Source organism: Anomalospiza imberbis, chromosome 17, assembly GCF_031753505.1.
Source record: "Anomalospiza imberbis isolate Cuckoo-Finch-1a 21T00152 chromosome 17, ASM3175350v1, whole genome shotgun sequence".
Taxonomy (NCBI): Eukaryota; Metazoa; Chordata; class Aves; order Passeriformes; family Viduidae; genus Anomalospiza; species Anomalospiza imberbis.
In genome coordinates, this window is record NC_089697.1 from 11,857,679 (window position 1) to 11,880,250 (window position 22,572).

The following is a 22,572-nucleotide window of genomic DNA, read 5'->3' on the forward strand; positions in this document are numbered from 1 at the left end:
ATGGAGACCAACAGGGCTGAAGTCTTGCTCATCTGACTATTTTCTGTGACTCCTTCCTGCCCTGCCCTCTGCTCCTGTGCATGCACACAGGTCCCAGCCTTTGGGCTGTGGGGCTCCTGTTCCTGCCTGGATTTGACCTGGCAGGAGGGTTTGGGAAACCCTGAGAGGGGTTCCCATCTGCCCCAGTCTGCAAAAGGGTCAGCAAAGCTGCTTCCCCTGGATGTTCCTGCTGGAAAAGTTTCCTGTGGAAGCCAGCTCAGAGCTCCACGGGGAGAGATGTCTGCAGGAACTAAAAGGGTTTCTTGTTAAATATGTGCACACAGAAATTGTATGTGAGCTCTGGGAGCACCTGCCCAGTGCTGGGGACAGGTGGCACTGGCACAGCTGCCATTCAGCAGGGTCTGGCTGCTCTGTGACCCCCAGAGGCGAGCCTGGGGCAGCTGAGTGGGCAGCAGAGTCCCCTTACCCTGCAGTAGCACAGCACTTACTTTGCTGCTCTATTGAGACAAATGGGGGTGGTTATGAGAGCCACTTTGTAGAGGGATTAATGCCCCAACACACACAGCCAGTGCCCCTTCCAGGGCACCCTGACCAGCAGACCTGTTTTCACAATTTGTGTCAGTCCAGAGTATCTTGTTGGGTTTTTTTTTGTTTGTTTGTTTGTTTGTTTTTGGTATGTACAGAATTTCTGGTTGGTTTGTCCTTTTAAGATAGGAGGGGAGTAGAGAGATGTGTTATTTTGCCCTTTCTCTGTTTGTACAGTAAGAGATAAGTCCCATATTATGTAAACAATCAGACAATTTGTGCTGAACTGGATCTGTTGGTACTAACTGGGACAGCTTTATCTTGGGAGGGTGCCTGGTGGGAGGAGATCCCTGGCTGGAATGAGTGCAGATGATGCCAATTTCACCTCAGAGATGAAGTCTTTTCAGGCTTGCATCAAACTCTTGGGCAGGAATCCAGAGGTGGGGCACCTCTCTACCACGTCCCGTGAAGTTGCTGGGGTTAGACATGGATTTGGGAAGGGCTCCAATGCACGGGCAAGGCATGGCAGCTGAGCCACAGAAACAGCTCTGTTGGTGTGCTGGGGGAGTTCAGCCTCCTGTGAAGGAGGTTTAGGCTTATGCAGCCTGTGCCAAGAGCAGGTTTGTGTCCTGGGACACTGAAGTCCCAGCAGTGTGGTCCCTCCTGAACGGCTGCACGCTCGTGTGTTCACAGGGGGACTTCTGGCACACACTGAACTTGTCTTCAGTGGTTACCTGAAACACCCTCTGAAGCAAGATGTACCTGTAAAACAAACAAAGCAGCCAGTTACAGAGCCCCCAGACTCTGCTTGCTTTCATGCAGAGTTAAGTGGCCCAAGCCAGCCTGCCCTGTGCCAATGCAGTGTCTGTCCTGGCTGGGTGGGCACCCAGCTCCTGTGAAGGGACTTTGTGCTGCTTTGTGCCTCAGTTGCTGGCCTGGAGGGTGTTTTATTCCCTGCTGGAGGCACAGGTCTCCTTGCAGCCTTTTCAAATCCTGCACGGTCCTGTTGATGCCTTGTGCAGGCTGGGCAGAGCTACAGAATACAGCAGGGATTTATTCACAGGATCTCCTCCATGGATCCACCTTGGGCAGCACCAGAGCCCAGCCAGGGCTGCACCCAAATGAACCCAAATGGTCCCAAAATGCACGAGCGCTCCCGGGGGCTCTCACTGGGATCAGCTCTGCTCCATTGGCACATTGCAGTTCATTGTCCCATTCCAGCTTTAGCCCATGCAGTCCCATCCTGCTTGTTTTTCCCTCTCCAGCCCACGTTGTTTGTGCTCTTGGGCTGAGATTTGGATCATTTGTCCTTGGTGCCCAGCCGGAGAAGGAATTGTTTTGTCTCCCTGCTCTGTGCAGAGAGCTCACCATCCCCTCATGTGAAGCTCAGAACTGCACACTAAAGCAGCACAGAACCTGAAAAATGGAAAATCCAAAACCTGAGGAATCATTTCACCACCAAACACACCTGGGGCAGTGTGTGCAGTGTTTGGGTCAGGTCTCCTTCGGGGCTGCACTCCCCAAGTTCTCAGCACACAGGCAGCAATCCTGGGAAAGATCTGATGTATCAGGAAGCATTTCCCACTGTGTCTTCTGTGCGTGGACTAACAAGTGCTTGCAGGCTCTGCTTGCATTTCTTTCCTCCCAAGAAGCTTTCAGCTGGGCTGCCTCTCCCTGCTCACCACAGCCTGAGCCAGCCCTGCCCCTTCCCTCCTCCCTGGCCCCCTCCAAACCCAGATCACCACTAAAATCAACTGGTTTTGCTCCTGGGGCAGTGGGAGCTCATGAGTCTGGGGTGCTGCTGGGTGCTTTGCACCTCCACCCTTGCCAGGATTGCTCTGCAGCCCCTCCTCGCACAGCAAAGCCCCCCAGGCCAGCACAACCCCTCTGATTTCTGCAAAACTGGCACAGCCTGCCCTGGCGATTTGCAGGAAAGGCTGAACACAAACAAAGTCAACGTGTCCGTGGCTTTGCTTAGCAAATGGCGTGTGTTGCCCTCTGAGAGCAGTGTTTACCCTGCTTGCAGGGCTGGCTCTGTGCACACAGGTGAAATGTTCCTGGAGCAAAGGGCAGCCTGGGCAGCGGGAATCCAGCACCGGGACAACAAACACCTTACGCCAGCAGTGAGCTGGAGCTGCATTCCTCAGTGTTTGTGCTTGGTGTGGGTGTCTCTGGGATGGACGGGGAGCTGCCAAGGGGCCCCTTCTCTTAATTAAAACAAAATAGTTAGGCTTTATCGGGTTCAGCGTTAATTAACCCTCAGGGATAAAGTCACTTGTTTTAGAGCTGCCTCTTTTCTGGAGCTGCTGGTTGAATTTTTGTGGTCAGTCTTGAATTTGTCTCTTTTTGCACAGATTTGCCATCCTCTTGATGGAGGTGTTGGATGAGAGGGACCTTGGGAGGGCTCTGGTCTGGTCTCTGAGCTGCTGCCAGGGCTGTTTTGGGTCAGCTGAGTCTTGTCCTGGACATGTCCAAGGACCGAGCCTCCTCAGCCTCCCAGGCAGTCTCACTGCATTGCACTAACCCTGCGGGGGAAACTTTCCTGATGTTCGCCCAGGCACGGCCTTGGCACATCCCTGGCACCACAGGGCGTGGGGCTCTGCTCTCCAGCCTTGCCAGTGCCCTCTGCCTGCTCCCACCTCGGGAGCAGCTGCACTGAGGCAGCCTGGTAGGTCTGGGGTTGCCAGTGAGACACATATTTTTCCAAAGAAATGCATATTTCCATAAAAAACAAACACTGCTGTCTTGGGTCAGCCCTGAGGTCTGCTGAGCCCCTTCCTCACAGGTAGGAGGCTGCAGATGTCCCATGGCTGGGAAATGAAACCTGCCCCGAGAGGAAATGCCTTCCTGGTGCCCAGCTGGGAAGCCTGAACTTTGCTGTCCTTTTTTGAAACATTTATTTTTTAAATGTGGCTTATCCACCATTTTGGCTGGAGCTGGACTGGTGAATGCTGCTGGGAAATGGAGTTTGGATCTGAACATTTCCCCCGTGAGCTCTGGAGGAGTGGTGGAGCTTTATCTCTCTTCAGTCTCCCTTGGCAACATCTATTTACATGGCTGCACAAGCTGCTGAAATGGTTACTTCACCCTGGTCTTTTGTTTTGTTTCATTGGAAACCAATATTTTGGCCATGTCAAGGCTTGAATTCTTTTGTGGCATGTTTAATCCAGGTTTGATGGCTTGCTCTGCTCCCAGAGGTAGAAAACCAAATAGAAATAAATACAGGGAAGGAACTGATGAGATGAAAAAGAAACTGGGATGGGAGGAAAAAACCCATAAATGTGAAGTATCAGCAATTTGGCAGAAAGCTGCTTCTTTTTTTTTTTTTTTTTAATGATTTATGAGACTTCATGAATCTCTGTTTAAAAAGGAGGGAGATGGTGTCAAAGCCTTTGGTGGCACAGCCAGATCATGAAGGAAGTTCTTACTGACTGAAGGATTTGGGGGTTTCTGTGCACAGCTGACAGGGATTAGTCCATCCTGAAAGGCTGGGGATGTTCTGACTTCTGTGCTTTTCCTCCTGGCTGGTGGAAGCAGCAGGGACAGTTTTGATGGGAGTTGTCACCTTCACCTTGCAGTGATGGGGACCTCAGTGGTGGGACTGGCTTGTGGTGCCCACATCTCTCTTGCCTCTGTGTTTTGTGACCCAACAGCATCCTCACCCTTACACAGAGCCAGCCTGGGGGGAGGCTGCTCCCCTGGGATGGTGGTGCTGGATTGGGTCTCCCACCTGTCCCCGTGCCTCCAAGCAGGACTCTGGGTGCCTGTTTTTCTTCCCAGTTGCCCTGTCTCACCTGTTTTGAGCACAAGTTCTCTGGGCAGGGAGCTTTTGATGGAGGAGGGAGGTTATGGCTCTATTTGTGCCTGGGGGTGCTGCTATTTCCAACAACCAGAGCAGAATTTTTGCTGCAGCTGAGCAGCCTCTGCCCAAGTAGGTATTTATTTGTTTGGGAGTCTGGAGGGGAATTTCACTTGCTGCCTTATCAGCCCTATCTGCTTCTGCCCTGAAGCCAAAGTGGTGACGAGTGTTTTCTTCTCATTTATCTGTGTACCTGCCTTAGTGATTGGCCAGAAGGGATGGGGGATACTGTAGATCTCCAAACAAATCACTTTCTTCCAATATGCGTAATTTACTAGGTTATACAAGGAATCAGTGCTACCAGATTGCTTATCAGCCTGGATAGGGCACTGCTGCTCCGGTTGCAATGTTCACATGCAAATCTAAGCAGGATCTCTTGGAAAGCTTTTATCTGGGATTGATTTTCAGCTAAGATAGGCATTATCTGCACCAAATAAATGGGTTTTGCCCTGTAACCCATGGTGATGTTATCGACAGGGCAGCCAAAATAAGACCAGGCAGAGAGCCAGACTGCATTTGCCTCTGGGGCTGGGCTGTGCAGGCTGCAGTGCTGGGTCTGTGAGCCCAACAGCAGCTGGGTCCTGCTGGGCTGCTCAAACCTGCCTTCCATGGTGCCTCCTCCCCTGTCACTGCCCTGCCACCCCCCTCGAGCCCTCAGCCCACCTGGAAAGGGGTTGTCTTCCTCTTCTCCTCTCCCCAAGCCCATATGCGTGCGGCACCAGGAGCTCCCAGAGCTCCAGAGAGTTCCTCCTCTCCCCCATATTCCTGTTCCTCTTCCCTTCCCACTGGTGCCAAGGGGCTGGGGGAGTTTGACCCCCATCCCTAGGGGACCCCCATCACACCTCCACAATCTTGCCTGGTGTCTGGCAGCACATCCTTGGCCCTGACACAGGATAACCTGGCCTAAATAATGGATTACAAGAGCTGATCTCACTGTGCAGATCATTTTGCTGGCTTTGTAAAGTTAATCAGTTTACATGTTGCCGTTAGGTCAGGAAAGCTCCATTTACCTTAAATAATTAATCAAGATCAATTAAACACGGGGTAATTGTGAAGAACAGCAAAAGGTAGAATGACCCTCATTTCTTCCCCTTCTTTATCATGTTTAGACAACCCAGTGAACAGCACATCTTGCAGAGCTTGGGCAGTGAGAGAGTAACTTACATTTATGTCTGTGATGACAGCTCTATCCCGAAGGTTTGACCTAATTACTGCGTCTTGTCTTGACTTCTGTCTGGGAGTTATTGTTGCTGTCATTGTGGCAAATGCAGCTAATGAAAACATCCAGTGGTTCCATTAAAATATCAGCCTGGTGAGCCGGCTCTGCTGTGCAAGTGCAAATGGATGTTTCTGAATTTCTGCATTTTTTTCGTGACTTACCACATCACTTTGACATTTTCCTCAAGAGTTCTAAGAGTATTTTGTTTGGGTGATGCATGGTAAGACCAAGGAAGAAACTTATTGAAAATAATTCTGTCATGTATTTGATAATTATTAAAATTCAATACCCCCTAAGAGGAAACTGAAATGCCTCTCACATAGGAGAACTTTACAGAGGCTGAGAGTTTCGGCCCTTTTAGTTGATCTTGGAGCTGCTTGGACATAACTTACAGTATTTTATACAGATATTTCTTGAGCTGTTTATTGCATAAATAAGTTGGTTGAACATGGTAGCAGCCAGTACAGAAACTGGTAGAAAGGAGCATGGTATATCCCAGTGACAGAGCTTCCAAGAAGCTGTTTGGAGGGAGCTTGGGGGCTGCAGGGCCACTGCAGGATGTTCCTGGAAAGAGCTCGTTTCCTTCACTTCCACTGAGTTACAAAACTTGTTTTTCTATTCTGAGAACCATCAGCACAAAGGGACCATAAAGGGTTTTAAAGGACTTCCCTTGGCTCACTTGGAAGGAAGCTTTTTGTGGTGAACTGGCAAATAGCTGCTGGTGGCTGGCTGGGCTCCTCCCAGGGCTGGAGCAGGATCAGGTGAAGGTTTCCAGGCCTCTTACCTGGTGTAAGAATTACTTTAGGGTGGTAATCTCCCTGGTCCTGACTTCCAGGAAGAACAAGTCCATGGGGACTTAGTGATCTTAAAGATCTTTTCCAACCTCAATGATTCTGTGGCAGGCTTTGAGAGCAACACAGACTTACAAGATACTGTAAAATGTTTTGTTTTGTTTTTTGTTTCTTTTTTTTTTTTTTTTTTCCCAAATGGGAGACTCTTACCCCAAAGGAATGAAACCAAATAGTTACTTGCTCAAAAGGGTATGCTCAGAGTTGAACAGGCTAGACATGAATTACTGCTCTAAAGCAATCTCTTCTGCTACCCTTCGCTCTCATGGAGCCTGACTGTGGTCTGTTGTGACAGTTTTGCTCATTCTTTGTCCTCAAAAATGGCATTTTTATATGGATACATCCACAGATGATATATTATGTAAAGAATTCTACAGTGATAGCTCAGTGTTCTTTCTGCTTCTGATGGGGAAATTGCAGAGGGTGTTTTTGGCTGTAATTCCTGGAGATCAACACGTTTATAAAGTAGCCAATGAACTTTGGGTTGGATGTTGCAATGTCCTCGGGCTGTAGCACTTATCTGGATTACTCTTCGGAGGACCCATGTCCTGTCTGTTCCACAGGGAGGTTCACAGGACAGTCCATAAATCCTCTGCAATGCACACAATGCATTTTGTTTTAATTTATTATCCACCCCAAGCCACAGTACACTGCTAACTTGTTGTTGCTGTGGTGCCTGCTGTGCTGACATAAACTGAGTGCAATGGACATTGGGACCTCTCCAGGCAACTGTGGCTCCCCTTCAGCCTGAGCCCCCTTCCCAGCAGCACAGCACAACGGTCTAATATGCCCAAGGACTGGAAATATTTATGCTACAGGGACTCCTGGGCTGAGTGTGGCTGGTGTTTGTCCCTGTGTTTTGCACACTGTGCAACAGCAACAAACCCGGCATTTCAGGAGTGTCAATACTGGGAGGAATCTGCAAACCTTCTGTTAACAACAAAACCTCCACAATCACTGACCCACTTTGTTCAGAGGGGTTGCATTCTTTCTCTGAGGTGCTTTGGAGGCTCAGGGATAAGGGAGTACTTAGCACTACAACCAGAAGCCTGGGGGAGGAGAACAGGCAGTGCTGGGAGCCCTGGATGAGAGCAAAGAGTTAACTTGCACCACTGGTTGCATGACAGCCCCCAGCTGTCTGTGTCTTCCCCTCCAGCACTTTTCTCCATTATTTCATCAAAGCAACAGGCATGGTTTTAATTTTCCATGACTTGCTTATGAAATATGATCCTCGCTGTAATAAAGAAATGATTTGGTTTGTAATGGATACATAAGAAATCAATTTCCTATTTTTAAATTAGGTGGGATTAACAGTGAAGCAAACAATAAGCAGAGCAATGGGGGGAGAAGGATGGGAGCAGCCCCCAGTGAGGACTGGCTGCACTTGGATGTGTTAAACTGCATTTGTTAATGGCTTCACCAAGGCAGCTACAGTTGTAGGGGTTCTTGCAGTGTATATTGACTTTATGCTTTAAAATCATGATGTTGGGAATATTGCTGGAGATTCATTACTTCCCTTCTGCCTGGCAGTGACATTTAGGGTGCAACATGATTTCTGTTCAAATTCATAGTTAAAACAACCTGGCACCATCAAAAGTGTCCGGGGAGCAGGGCCCTCCTGCTGTGTCTGCAGCAGGGACAGCATCCAGCAAACACCCTCACCTGGACCAGGAGACTGGGAGATGCTCTCCAGCAACTGGAACAGAAGAAACTCCCAGTTTCCACTGTCTAAGGCTGCAGCTGTATGTGAGAGCTGCTTGTTTGGAGACGGAGCAGCGATGTGACACAGCCTGCAGGGAAGTTTGTAGCTGTCATTGCTAGAAACCATCTGGTCCCCCTCCTTTACCTTCCTCCTACTGAGCCGTGCAGCTTGGGGACCCCCAGGCCAGGCAGTTGCCAGCAGTCCCACAGCCCTGCACAAGACTAATCAGTCCGGTCACCTTCCTGGCAGCTCTGTGCACAGTGTCCCTGAAAAGAAAGCACTTTCCAGTCCTTGCAGTGGAGAATATCCTCAGTGCCTGCTAATGCTGTGCTGGTGTGCCATGTGCTCCACCTCTGCTGGCAGAGCAGCCCATCTGGTGAGGTCCACTGGAGGGTCTGAGGGGCACAGGGATTAACCTTTAGCCTCTGTGTTGTTTTATCCCCTGGGTTCCCGGGGAGGTTCACCTCCTGTGTAGCACCAAGTGGGCACGGTGCCTGCAGGGCATGTGCAGGGGGCCTTTGGGCTGCCCAGTCACAGATATTTGCCCCAGGACAGAGGTCCTTGGAGCTGCAGGAGTCTTGGGAGGCAGATTGCCCTTTAGACCTTGGACTGCAGACGGCTGATCCGGCTCCTGCCAAGCCGCAGCGAGCACTGCCGGCGTGTTTCTGTGCTGTTGACAGATGTGCTGTTACTCTGCTTTCCTACGTGTGCAGGGAGCTCAGGGATCACGGTGTCCCTGGAGCTGTCAGCTTGGGGGGTTTTGGGGGTGGGGAGTGGTCCTGAGGGTACCGAGCCTGTCTGAGTCTGTCCCCCTCAGCAAATCACCAAATTGCAGCGGGGACTTGCCAGAGCTGCTCTTCTGGTGCCAGCGACTTCTCCTGGCCCAGCTCCACACTTGTGCTAAGTGGCTTTGGAGCTGCCCCAGGGGTCTGTCACGGGTTGGAATTAAGAGTTGCATTTGGCTGGCTGGTCTGTCTTTCCTTCCTGGATGCAATTGCTTTTTTTAGCTTATCTTGGTTCTGCATGGGTTTGTGAGTTCCTGCTGAAGTCTCTAACAAGATTTGTATGGTGGCTTCTTTTTCCTCCAAGCAATCATAATTTGGCCAGAAATAAACGTCTGCAGAAATCTTTTTAAAGTCTCTCCCTCATGTAGGTTTCTGCAGCCTTCTTGAGAGACAAGCCGTAAAAACTGATGGGACTTTTGGAAATGCTTGGTGGGACTTCTAGGACTGGGCAGAAGTCCAAACAATTTCTTGTAGTCTTCTCCACATAGATCTGTTATTGCTGGGGCAGGTACCAGATGCATTATCACTACTAATCTCCTTCAAGGGTGGAGGGGTGCCTGAGTGTAGATAACTATGATGAAATAGAGCCAGATTTCTGTCTTTATAGAATAAAGACCAAGAAAACGCCACAGAATCCAAGGCTTGTTTCTACTTATTAGTGTCAGAAGGCTATTGTTTTTGTACCCTAAGACCACCACTCAACCCACAGCTCTCAAACAGCCTCCCCCTCCCTTTCCCAACTCTTGTCCTAGTTTAAATTTATAGCTAATTTATAGTTTGGTTTTTTTTCCCTGTTGGTTACCTCTGGAGCTTGACAGAACTGTTGATAGTGTCACTTTGATTGGCAAAACCAGGCTGAATGTGGGGTTTTTGCTGGAGTTTGTTTTTGTGCAGGTTCTTTTGGTCACCACCAAAGCTAACAGGAGCTCTGCTGTCCAGCTCCACTGTCCTGGCCATGGGGCTGTCCATGAAGTTGTTATTTAAGGCAATCCAGGGATTGAAGTGGAACAAAAATCCAGGCGCACTTACCTTAGCCTGGGCAGACCCGAATGAGCTACAGGAAAAGAAACAGGGGGGTCAGGGTGCTCAGTGAGGGTCAAGGCAGAAGCTCCCCATGGGTCTCACCACCCTTCTGGCTCCTGCCAGCAGGAATAACTCCTGGGAGAGTTGTACTTCTCATGATCCCACGTCATTCTAAGTCACCCCACTTCCACAGCATTACTGGATGTGGACGGTGATGTTGTTCACCCTGTAGATGGGAATTTATCTCCATGCCCCTTCCAAGGCTCTGCTGGCTTCCTAGCCAGCTGAACTGCCATCATCTTGAAGCTTTAGGTTTCGGCCCTTTTCCAACCTTGGATAAATTTAAAGCCACTATTCATAGCTGCTCTCAGGATCTGGAGCTCCAGAACACCATGGGAAGTTTCTCATCTGTTCAGGAAGACACAGATAAATATAGTGATGGTTTCCAGTGGGTAAAACGAGGTTTTGTTGTTCTATTCACGTTCAGAGCTGGCATTTGTGCTGTTGCTGTGCCAGCCTCCACCATGGTGACAGGCCCTTTCTAGGATTTCTGATGAGATGGGAAAGATGACAAGTTCAGACTATCAGTTTAGTTTAAAGCCCACAAATCTATACACAGCAGGGGTAAGATCTATTTATTGTGAGCCTAGGAGCTATTTTCCATGGAGGATGAGCTTAGTTTGTGCTGGAGAACAGCTGTTTATCAGGATCAAGTTTCTGGGAGGGACTGTTCCTTGGCCATCTCAACCTGGGAAATGGCCTTGTGATGCTTTACAAGAAAAGGAACAAAATCTACATTTTTGGTTCAAAAAAAAAGAACAAAACCAACAAAAATGAAATGCAACAGTTTACAAAGGGATTTTTTAGATGAATAAAAGGCATTGAGGCTGCATAAAAAAACCAGCACAAATACTTTGATATGTTCCTTCGGGAGGATTAAACCAGATGTTTTCCCTTTTCCAATGGCCAGCATCTGACATTTCCAAAGAAGACACAAAGAACATTTCTGGGATGTGTATTAGAAAAAGTTCTGCTTGCAGCTTATCAGCTTGAAGGAAAGCTGGAGGCAGAATCATCTCAGAACCTATGTCTGGTCACATTTACACTGGAGAAAAGTGGTGTATATCATATATATACATATATATAACATATATATACATATATATAACATATCCATGGTGGCTGCAGAATGCAGTAAAGGAATACAATAGCAATTAGGGGTTTTTCTTTCTCATTCTCCCCACCTAGCTGTTTTGCATAAGGACACACAGATGGGGCAGGATGTGGTTTGGAATCTCGGTGAGGGGGATTTGCCAGCACTCAATTTGACCAACGTGCCCCTTTGTACTGCTGAGGTTAAACCTCTGCCAGAAATGTCCTCCATGATCAACACTAACAATTACTAATTTGGAGTTTAGAGTGCTCTGCTCTGCCATCCATAGCAGCATTCCCACAGCCTTCCAGCCAGGTACATCTCTAGTTACAATAATTGTCTTTCTGCTGGGGAGCTGACTGACTATACTGCCGCAAGTATGGAATAAATCATGTTACTATGGTAGCCAAGGTTTTTGGAAAACAGCATTTCCCAGAGCACAAATGCCATTTCTCTGAATTTTGCTTCTTTTCCTGAAAATATCATCCTAGAACTGTGAGAGGTTTGAAGTTGGGTTTCACTGTTTTCCAACATGAGTTCTGCAGCAAGCTGGATGCTGCTTTTCAGGTTTATTTATTTATTTGGTTTAACCTTCATGATGTTGACAAAATCCAGGTGCATGGATATCTTATATACTCAAGCTAATTACTGCTGAGACTGACATCTAAGAAGGGGATTTGAAGGAACAAGACAAAACGCAGTCAAAACTTGACCTTGAAATATGAGAAATTAGTCCAAAGGATGGCGTCGGGCTTGGAGGCTTCTCAACCTGTGCAAGGATTGGGCCAAGGTCTAGGTCTGAGCTCTGGATTTATCTGTGCTAACAGGAGCACTTGGCACTGAGGCCAGACTTTTTACCCGAGGGACTGTGCTAAATTTAAGGTAGTTGAGCACAGCCTTCCTAGATGTGGTGCATCCATCCCAATGTTCTTGTCCAGTGAATCGCGGCACAAACAAGGTACCAGAGATCTTATCCTCAAAACTAGTAATGGTTAAACTGTGATTTTAATTTTGTCTCTCTTCTTCTAAGCCACCGGTACATCCACAAGTGTTTTAACAAAGTATTTTGTTTCTCACTTCCCAGAATACCAAGTGCATTTCATAACACAGCTGTTGCAAATGTTATGGCTCTGTACACTTCATGTGTTAGTCTTGCCTGTGCTTCCCTTCTCTGAATCACTTTTAATAGGCCACGTTTTATATTTCTCTACTAATTTGTTGAAATTTATTGCATTTGTTGCCCTCCCCTCTTTCTTTTGAAAATCAGGGGAACTTCCAAATTTCAATTTAAAAGCATTTTGTTTTTATGGAGCATAGTGTTTGTTGGAGGGAGAAGAGTTGAGATCATAATCTGGCACAGTTGACTAAGTTTCTAAATTTTAAACCACCACCTTCTCCCTTTTTAAACATTTTCTCTGCCAATACTAAACATTTTGATCATTCAAAATGTAAATTGTACTCCCCATAGATGCTGATGGGTTGAGGATATATTTACATACAAAGGAGCTGTTGAATGACTCGCGCAAAAACTAATTTTCTTGTTCTCATTCTTAACAGTACAGCAGTTTCCCCCCCCCCCCCCCCCCCCCCATTTTCTGGTTTCTGGAATGATCTGTTTCTCTGAGCAGTGTTTGAAAAGGTGCATGTGGCTAAAATGTGTGCAGTGGGAGAACCACAAATGGTTTAAATATTTTTTTTCTGGAGGAGCTCATGATAGGCACTGTCCATGGGTTTTGCTGTGTTATGTGGAAAAAAAATACCCAGAGCAGAACCTGAGGGCAGTGGTGGTCAAAGGAAGGAAAATTCCCTGATTTCTTGGGGTGAGGAGGAGAAAGCAGGGGTTTAGTCAGAGTGTGAGAGCCAGTGTTTTTGGGCTGGGTAAGATGTTCTCAACGCAGTTAGCACTTTACAACAGCAGTGTTGCTAGAGCTGGGCGTGTGCTGCAGGACCTCAGTGATGGGGTCTGTATCTCCTCACGGAGCAGCATTTTATGGGAGGAATGTCACTGAGTTTTCCCATGCCCATATGCCTGCTGGGCTTGGGCCCCTGGCACAGATTCCTCTGGCAGGAAGAAGGAGCCGTTTCTTTGGAACACTCCTTTGAGCCTGGTTGTGTTTGGGAAGGCAGAGCAGCACACTGGAGTGCTCAGAGAGCTCTGGAAAGCCCCAAGCTTCTGTACATCTCCTGGGCAGCATTTCAAGCTGTGCCTGGAACACATTTGCATTGCTCAGGGCTGGGATCCTCTCCCGAGGCCCATAAGAAACCCTGAGGCTGTAACTGGCCATAACTCTCTGAGATCACCATGACAGATTTTCTCAGCTTTCCTTGCTCTTTCTTAGACATATCCAAATACCAGCCCAGTACTGTCACACCAGTTGTGAATAGCCCAGGCTGTTCATCAGCTATTTATAGAATTACTTTATTAACAACTTTATTTTATACACTTGATAGTAATGTTTGAATCTGAGGAGTGTGTATTCCAGTTTTCCTTGCCTCACTTCCTCTGACTTATTTACTGACTTGCACCTTGATTTTTCTGTTAATCTGAAGCCCACTTATAGGACACATAGAGGTGACCCTATAGGAGATGCAGATGTGATTTTGATCACTTCCACAGAAGCTGCACCACTCTTCTCCACTTCCACCACAGCCTTCCATGGGCTGTTCTTTGTGTGACCTATGCATTGACTTGGGCTCTGTGACTCACTTCAGAACGGATAATGTTTGTGCTAAGTCTTAAACATGGGGTCAGGGGGTAATTTAGAGCCTCTTCAGATTATGTGATCTCTCCTAGCAAACTTTGAAGGGCAGTTGTTGACCAGCCCTGGCACTGTTTGCTCTGCAAGGAAGCAAGTCTGTAAAAAGGCTTATTACACAATGTAAGTGATTTTCTTTTTGCTAAGCAAATATTTGCAATGTGTTTTGGGAGATCAAGCATTCAAAGTAAAAAAGCAGGATACCTGCCAGGGATGTGGGAAGCACATAAATGACACCTCTAATTGGGAGAACATGGGCTGGTTTTAGTGTCTTGGCTCTACAAGGAACCCAACACAGGTTCCTGCCCTGATTTTCATTGAGCTCTAAGGCTTTAGGCATCCTGACAGGTCTGGAAAACTTTTTCCCAAATTGTCTTTACTTCAACAGCTTCGCTTGTTACTCTTGAAAAAGCCAAGGTGCTGTGGAGCAAGGACAAATCCTATGACTTTAACAAATGAGCAAGGTCCTAATATGGGGCTTTCCTAGAGGGTAGTTTATTTTATAAATGCCTGCAGTAACTAACAATGCCCAGTTATGGAGAGTGTGTCACCAACTGGATGACTGCTCACAGCTGGTATCATAATTTTTGGATCATTCCTTTGGCTTGAATTGAAGTTGCAAAGACAGTATGTGGCTTAAACTAGTTGGCTCAGGAGTAGCAGATCAGCTCCAGTCAACATCTAACTTCCACATGTGCATCTCTGCCTGTGCTGTGGTATTGACAGGAGCCTCAATTTATGTGCATGCAGTTTATAAACAGCAAGAATACTGGAAATGAGGTAATATTTTATATAAACATTTATTTTATAGTTTAAGAACAAGCCATTCAAAACATCTGGAAATCACAGGAACGTGAGTAATATATAATAGCAATATCTTAAATATGCATTAGTAATATAAAGTCATCTTTCACTCTGATAGAAGTTACAACTTCATTTTTCTAAAAAGTATTTAAGACATGAAATATGTTTAGGTAATACATATATATACAGCATCTAATTTTCTCTCCTCTTTCGAGTGGAGTCTGAGACTCCAGAGGTTTCTGTGATGGAAACAATGTGCTACAACTTGAAGGCTGGATTGGTTTGGATTGTATATGCAGAACTAGGCAAATAATTTACACCCATCATGGCTCTGTGTGCACGTAAGTGACAGAACAGGGGTTTCAGACCCTGTGCACACGCACTCCCACAGCTGCTCACCTATTCACAACAACCGATGCAGTTATAAATCATTAGGTCTGGAGTTATTTCTAGAATGTCTCTGTATCTATATCCTAACTAAGCTATGACCTACTTTCATTATAACCCCCTGCTCATCAGTGTGCTGTTATGCTTCCAGTGGTGATTTGGTAAAATGAATTTGCCTTGTCTTAGTGTGTGCAAATTGATAAATAATTGTGGGTTTGATCAGCTCACAGCTGTTTTATCCTCATCTCTAAGGCAAGCAATTCCCTTTCTATTTCATAGGGAAGGTCAGCATTAACTTGCACTTCAAAGTATTGCTTGATTTCTTCTACCTCCTTTTCCCAGAACTCTTTAGAGATATCAAACAGTTCGGTCAGGTTGACATCTTCTAAACCCTTCAAGTTCAAAGCAGCATCATTGGGGATGTAACCTATGGCAGTTGGTTTGGCAGAGGCTTTCCCTTCAATTCTGTTGAACATCCACTCCAGCACACGGGAATTCTCTCCGAAGCCAGGCCACAGGAATTTCCCTTGGCTGTCTTTCCGGAACCAATTAACGTGAAAGATCCTGGGTAGTTTTGCAGCTGGACGATGGGCCATGCTCAGCCAGTGGGCCAAGTATTTGCCAAAGTTGTAGCCAAAGAAAGGCCTCATGGCAAATGGATCATGCATAATGATTTTGCCTGTTTGAAATACAGATGGAGAAGGTAAGGGAATAAATAGCACATTTATTCTAAAGCACAAAGATTCAGATCCCCCCAGGGTTTACCCATGATCCCTTCACCACCCTTGTGAGCTTCAAGAAACTGCACAAGCATTATCCTTGATGCACAGAAGGTACAAATTAAATTAATTTTTGTTATTAAAGTTCTTAAATTTCAGGTCAAGCAGCTTAAATGAAGATTCTCAAGAGATGGCTCTCATTCGCACATTTATGTTGAGCTCTAGCAGAAGAGAAAATTTAAATTTGTTTATCCCAGACTGTAACAAGAACTCCCTGTCAAGGCTTCTGGCAACCCTGTGCCTGCATCCTGTTCTGTATGCTTGCCACCTAAGGGATTATTTTTCTTAATTTGACTTTTACAGAGAATTTGGCTGTTAATTCCAGTACAAATATTTTCTATTGTGAAAGTGTACAGGTTGCAAAAATTGCTGCCAAGACTGAAATGTGAAAGAGCGGGGGGAAGGAGAGGGCAGGCAGTCCAGAGGGGCCTGCTTTTAATACAGGTAGGCAGATTAAATTTTGATTTACCTTTGTGCTCAGCAGCTGCTGTTGCTTCAGATCTCATGGCTGCTCCTACAAATACTCCATGCTTCCAGTTAAAAGCCTCATATACAAGAGGGACACCTATAAATAACAAAATCACTTCAGTAATTAGAGGTCCAGACACATTTTTATGACAGGTTTTGCTGTCTGAGATAGTGCTGAATGCATGTTACTGGATAATGTATTCTAATTTTTCCTGTTTTTTTCTTTTTCTTTTTTTTTTTAATCAGTTCATTTACTGCTCTCTTACAGCAAAAAAAAGTTTAAATGAATGTTTTCAAAACTGGCTACTGGTTACTGAACACATCCAGTGGGAGATATCTGGGACATCAGAATCTCCAGCAGATTTTAATGGAGATAGAATCTGGTCCTGTGGTCATATTAGATTCAGACCTATCATTACTTCTATTTCTTTTCCAACTTTAGGTGACCTTTAGCAGACTAATTAATTTTACTTCCTTTTCTTTAAACTATCTGATTCATTTCTCTAACCATTTGCTAACTGAACTACTTAAACTACAGGCAAATTGAGACCAATGCAGCAATTTTCTGTGTGTCTGCTACCCGTGTTAGTGGGTCCTGATCTCCCTCCAGCCCTTTATTATTATTATTATTACCTGTTTTGTGTTAACATCAAACTACTCAGGCACTGAAACACCAGTGGCTGGAAGCATGTGTGCCAAAGGCTAACACAGAGACATTGGACTAACGTGGTTATTTCCTTGCTTTTGCAGCTGTGAAAGCAAAACCTGTGGCTATGCCCAGCTGTGTGTCCACCCTTCTGAGGCCAGCATTTCAGCCTGGAAGGGTGGCTGCTGCATCTCTTACCAGCTGGTCTGCGGCCTCCAAAAATGATGCCTTCGATGGGAACGCCTTCGGGTGATTCCCACGCAGGATCCATGATGGGGCACTGCTTGGCTGGGGAGCAGAACCTGGAGTTGGGGTGAGCACAAGGTTCTCCTGCACAGAACACAATAAAAAGGTCATGATGGCAGATGTAACTTGAATTTATTCATTAATTTCAAAGAAAGCCAAAGAGAGGGCCATGGTGTGGGCCAGGTACCGTTGTCTGGGGTCCAATCCTTGTTCTTCCACGAGGTCACTGTCACTCCAGCTGGCAGGGGCTCATCAATGCCTTCCCAGTAAACCCCTCCATCACTGGTTTCTGCCACGTTGGTAAAGATGGTGTTCTTGAATATGGTTTTAATGGCGTTGGGGTTTGTTTTGACTGAGGTTCCAGGGGCGACGCCAAAAAAGCCATTTTCAGGATTGATTGCCCTTAAGTTGCCTGGAAGTTAAATGATAAAATATAAGTAAACCATACTGATTTAATTCTATCCAGAAGTTTGTAGCACGTCTTACTGCACCTACAGCAACCTGTAAAACATTCCAATTTAATTTCCATACCTTGTTCATCGAATTTCATCCAGGCAATATCGTCACCCACACACTCAATTTTCCATCCTGGCAGGCTTGGATTCATCATAGCCAAGTTAGTTTTTCCACATGCACTAGGGAATGCTGCAGCAAAGTACTTCTTTTTACCTTCTGGATTGGTAATTCCCAGGATCTATTGAAAAATTAATGCAACTGTTAAGCACAGTCTTTATTTCTTGCACTTTTCGTTTAGGCGATTGTCTCCCAGCAAGTGGAAACGATAAAATATTTAATTATGCACATTTGTTCTTACAGAAGAAGCACCACATAATATTGTTGACAAATAACTCAAGCTGTATTTTTAAAATCAGAGTCAACTCTTCTTGCCATTAGAATATCTGTGAGAAAATATTCTATTTTTTAAATGTTAGGTTTACATATCACAAACATTTATTTTAATTTTGCTGATTTATTTTGCTATGTTTCTCTCTCAAGACAGAAGTAAACCAGGCAATATTCTTTTGGCTGTACGAGTGGAGTGAAAGGAAAGTACTTTGTGCATGGATACTCCTGCTCTTCTCAAGGACCACAGATATTTTTTTCTAAGGCTGCTCTCCTATGCACTCTGAAATTCTTTTTTTCAGTGGTATTTTATGGTGGTAGAATGTTTAAAGGACAGAAGAAATTAAAGCCAGGAAGGTTACACAGCAGAACTCCCTTAGAAAATCTATTTGCAGGTTTTTGAGTGCATAGACCTCTTTATAATTTGGCCCAGTGATGATGTTCAGGCTCTGCGCAAGTACACGGATCTGCCTACAAGAAGTCACTCAGTCACTCTCAGAAGTTCCAAACCTTGCTTGTTCTATGCCATGACAGGTCCTATTTTAAATGTTCAGTACTTGGCCTTGCAAGCAGTTTTCTGTTCCTCATGAGCCTGGCACATGACAGATTCCTATCTAAAGTTACAGGACTATCCACATGAGACTAATTCCACTGATGGCGAGACGGGTGATGGATTTATGTGGCTCTAATTTGAGTTTTAAAGGCTGTTCAAACACACCAGATTTAACAGCATAGACTTTTACCAGCATGTGCTCTGCGAGCCAGCCCTCCTCCTTGGCCAGTCTGCTGGCAATCCGGAGAGCAAAGCATTTCTTCCCCAGCAAGGAGTTTCCTCCGTAGCCGCTGCCAAAGGAAATGATCTCCCTGCGATCCGGGAGATGAGCAATCAGCGTCAGCTCCGGGTTGCACGGCCAGTTGTTGATTAATGGCTCTGCAGAACAGAATGTTGTAGTCATGAATGCAGCAATTTCCATGCTTGATCACGCTGTTGTTTCATAAGCATCGAGCCTCTGACAGCAACCCAGAGCATATGCTTCAAGGAAATCCCTGGTAAGTACTAGGGATAATGATCTCCTTTCCATCAAGCTCTCGCTGAGCTTTGATTCCTTTAATGGACTTTTGAACCTAGTGTTGTAACAGAACCACCCTGGTCTTCTGTGGTGAGAGTGTACCACGTGCTGAGGACATGCACTCAGCTCCAAAACACAGCCCTGGGAATTTCCAGGTGTTTTTAATGGCTCCTGGGGTTTTTAATTGCTCTTACCTTTTAGCGGCAGAGGACATCCAACTGAGTGAAGGCATTTTACAAACTCCCCATTGCCCAGGGCTTTCAAAACATCTGTTCCTATCCGTGTCATGATCCTCATGCTGGCCACTACGTAGGGTGAATCCGTCAGCTCGATCCCAATCTTGGACAAAGGTGACCCAATAGGCCCCATGCTGAAGGGGATGACATACATCGTACGTCCTGGAAAACAGGGAGTAGCAAGATGTGGCCAAGAGCAAAACAAGGAACATTTGAAGTAACCTTTATAAACATGGAGGTTGTTTCTCAGTCCTTTAAAAGCTGTTTGTCTTGTGAGAGCTTCTGATGATGTTTAAAGAGCTGCAGCTTTCTGTTGGTCTAATTGTGTAGCAAGAAGTTTTATCTTAAATGCTGAAAGCAGCAGTTCAGACAGATTGTCTAGCCAGGAGTAAGGAGAGGTGAAGGCCAAGTTCTCTGTTAGTGTAAATCCCTGAATCTGAAATTATTGCTATGGAGGGGAGGCCCTTCATTCTCATCTCACTTCCTATCTGCTCCTCAGTTGTGAGGTGACTTCCTGAACCAAGTCAACAAGAATTTTTGTACTTTGCCACTCTTCAGGAAAACGACTGCTGGAAAGAAACTGAGGACTGTCCTTGCCCAGGTATTTGTGTCTATGGTAAAGATCTGCATGAAACCAGTGAAGTGACTGTAGGGGGTATAAAGCTGAATCTTCAGCTCAAATTGTTCTTTAAAGATTACAGTAACTTGCAACAGTAGTAAGTGTCTCAGCATTGCTGGAAGTTCAGTGTCAGTTATAATCTTCTTGCCTACCTTGCATGCAGCCTGGGAACCTGGTGTTGAAGGCTTTCTCAAAATCTTCCTCAGACATCCAGCGCCCCAGTTGGCTTGTTCCAGTTTTAGGGATCGGAATGGTATCTCTCTGCTCTTGAGTGATGATGACAGTTTTGCTCTCAATTCTTGCCACATCTCTTGGATCAGTGAGAGCCAGCCAGCTGCATTTCACCAAAAAATCAGGAAATTAGACTTTAATGATCAATATAGCATTTTTACCCTTCTGTGGGTCCACTTTAGCACAAAAGGCCGCTAAAACAATGCTTTGTAAGACAAAAATTAGTGAGAAAGCAGTATAACAGATAATCTCAAAAATCAGTCAGCTATATTCTCTCAAAAAAATTTCTTTAAGACTTTCCAGTAATAATAAAAAATTATACAGCCTAGGAAAGTCTTGTTACATGTTAATACTCCTCTGCCTCTTATCTCAGCCTTATTGTCTGTTGTTAACTTTCAGGGAAAAGTTAATCTTGTTTAATTCTCATTCTCATCAGTGTGAAGTTGTTTTGTATGGGGACCACAAAATGATGCTTCTAGCTAAGTGGATGCCAAGGAAAGTAGTTTAAGTGTTGGTATAAGTGCTAGAGGGATCAGAACCCAGCTTAGTGGATTGGCATAGTCCCTTAAATTAGAGACATCCCAAAGGAAATACTGAGTATAAGCACGATCACTGAAAGTGAAGGAGTTCATTAAAGGGGATTCTTTTTCCCCTCTAAGGAATTTTTTGCCATCTATTTACGATAGAGGGGATTGTTTTACATTTTCACCTCTGTGCATCGAAATTTTCCACGAGTATAAAAATGTTCTAGTTGGGCTGTCATAACCATCATCACTACAGCTAAGCATATAATTAACAATGAATAATTTATCTGGTGAATCTTGCCCTTTTCTCTCCCAAATAGTCTGCAAACAGATTGCCAAATTCCTGCACTTAGTTATTCAAAAGTCTTTGCAGATTTCTCCCATGAAGATCTCGTGGTTGGCACGTAATTCTTGAGTATGCACTTGTTGTTAATATTCTCCTTTCATGTTCAGTTAGTTGGGAGAAATTATGAAATATTTGAAAAAAGTATTTGCAGAATACATTAGAGTCAAAGCTCATCGGCACGATATGAATAATGCCTGTACTGAATAATATTTGAACACCCACAGACCTATTTGAATGCCACGAAAAAGTATGTGATGAATAAACTAATTGGCTAAAATAGTAGAATTCTTCAAAAGAAGATTTGCTCAATAATATTTAGCCATTGCTAATGATAAGTTGCGTAAGTCTCATGACATTATTTCAGTTCCCTGATGTAACTAATCAATAGAGAAAAGGTACAGTTGATAGTCCAACTGAATAATATGCTTTATGCTCATTTTTACAGGAAAAAGTTTGCTTTTCCTGAGTATTTCACCTATGTAAGCTAAAGTTCCAAAATGTTCATGGAAAGCAAATATTGGAGAGTTATAAGAAGTTTTTAAAGTAAACAGGTTAGAAAATGAATTTTCCAATTCTGAGATGATACTTGACTTCATTTAGGCTACTCACCAGTTCTCATACTTGTTCAGCTTCTTGATCATGCCTTGTTCTACCATGATGTCCAGAATTTTTCTGTTCTCTTCTTCTGAGCCATCACAGATGTGAATGCACTCAGGCTGGCACAGCTTGGCACTGGTCTCGATGAAATCCTTCGCTTCTGGAGACAGACTCTCCCAATCCCCCTGGACAACCTTGGGCATGACGTTCATGTCAGCTTTCAGCTGTGGGGGCATTACTGAAGCTGTTGTGGATCTCGTTGATGGCTGTAAAATACTGATCACAATCTAAAATCAAATAGATTAGGTGTGTTAGCTTGCTGTACGTTCTAACCAGTGTCACAAAGCCTAACAATATACAACACAAAGAATTTGCAATGGGCTTGATTATGTGCTGCTTTAAAATCAAGGTAGGGAATTTGGATCACTGCTAATTTCAAGGTGGAAAAAATAGAGGCCATTCTACTTACTGTCTATGGCAGCTGGAGCTGGATGCCAGAGAGGATTTTGCTGTACTTTTTAGTTGAGCCCGTTTCACTTGCCTTGGAGCTCTCTTGCAATTGCTGCTTTCCAAGGATGCACCTCCTCGCTTAAATATTCTTCATGGTAGTGTCCATCCCACCAGTTGAGGTGAAAGAGGCTTGTCCTTTACATCACCACTGCATGTGTCTTGGGCCAGTGCCACTGACATTGTCATCATGCAGAGTTGTCAACAAAGCAGCCCTGGCGGGGTAATCATTTAACAGGCTTGATTAATGAATGCTGAAAGCGGAGGTTCTTAGCCCCTGGATTTGCTGTTTTCTAGCAGTTACAAAATTTAGCAGTTTAACCAAACTTTGATCCATTTTGGCTTTAAAATCAAAAACGTCATTAACTTCTCGGCGTGTGGGAAAGGTTGAGTACAAAG

The 22,572-nt window shown here is 45.2% G+C and overlaps 1 protein-coding gene across 2 annotated transcripts in view; it reads right to left on the minus strand.

Annotated features, from left to right (window-relative positions):
* The window catches only part of PCK1 (phosphoenolpyruvate carboxykinase 1), a 59,909-nt gene extending 37,614 nt beyond the window's left edge, over positions 1–22,295 (minus strand). Inside the window, exons 1-10 of one of the 2 annotated variants that reach the window (XM_068207992.1) lie at positions 22,136–22,295; positions 21,679–21,953; positions 20,121–20,302; positions 19,308–19,511; positions 18,787–18,974; positions 17,732–17,894; positions 17,388–17,612; positions 17,153–17,284; positions 16,310–16,405; positions 14,652–15,740 (exon numbers count right to left, since the gene is read on the minus strand). In XM_068207992.1, the coding sequence (XP_068064093.1) occupies positions 15,286–15,740; positions 16,310–16,405; positions 17,153–17,284; positions 17,388–17,612; positions 17,732–17,894; positions 18,787–18,974; positions 19,308–19,511; positions 20,121–20,302; positions 21,679–21,902 (1,869 nt within the window). In that variant the 5' untranslated portion in view covers positions 21,903–21,953; positions 22,136–22,295 and the 3' untranslated portion in view covers positions 14,652–15,285. Of the gene's footprint in view, positions 1–14,651; positions 15,741–16,309; positions 16,406–17,152; positions 17,285–17,387; positions 17,613–17,731; positions 17,895–18,786; positions 18,975–19,307; positions 19,512–20,120; positions 20,303–21,678; positions 21,954–22,135 lie in introns of those variants that run through there. The other variant, XM_068207993.1, reaches the window with a different exon arrangement.
* Between the last annotated feature and the right edge of the window lie 277 nt (positions 22,296–22,572).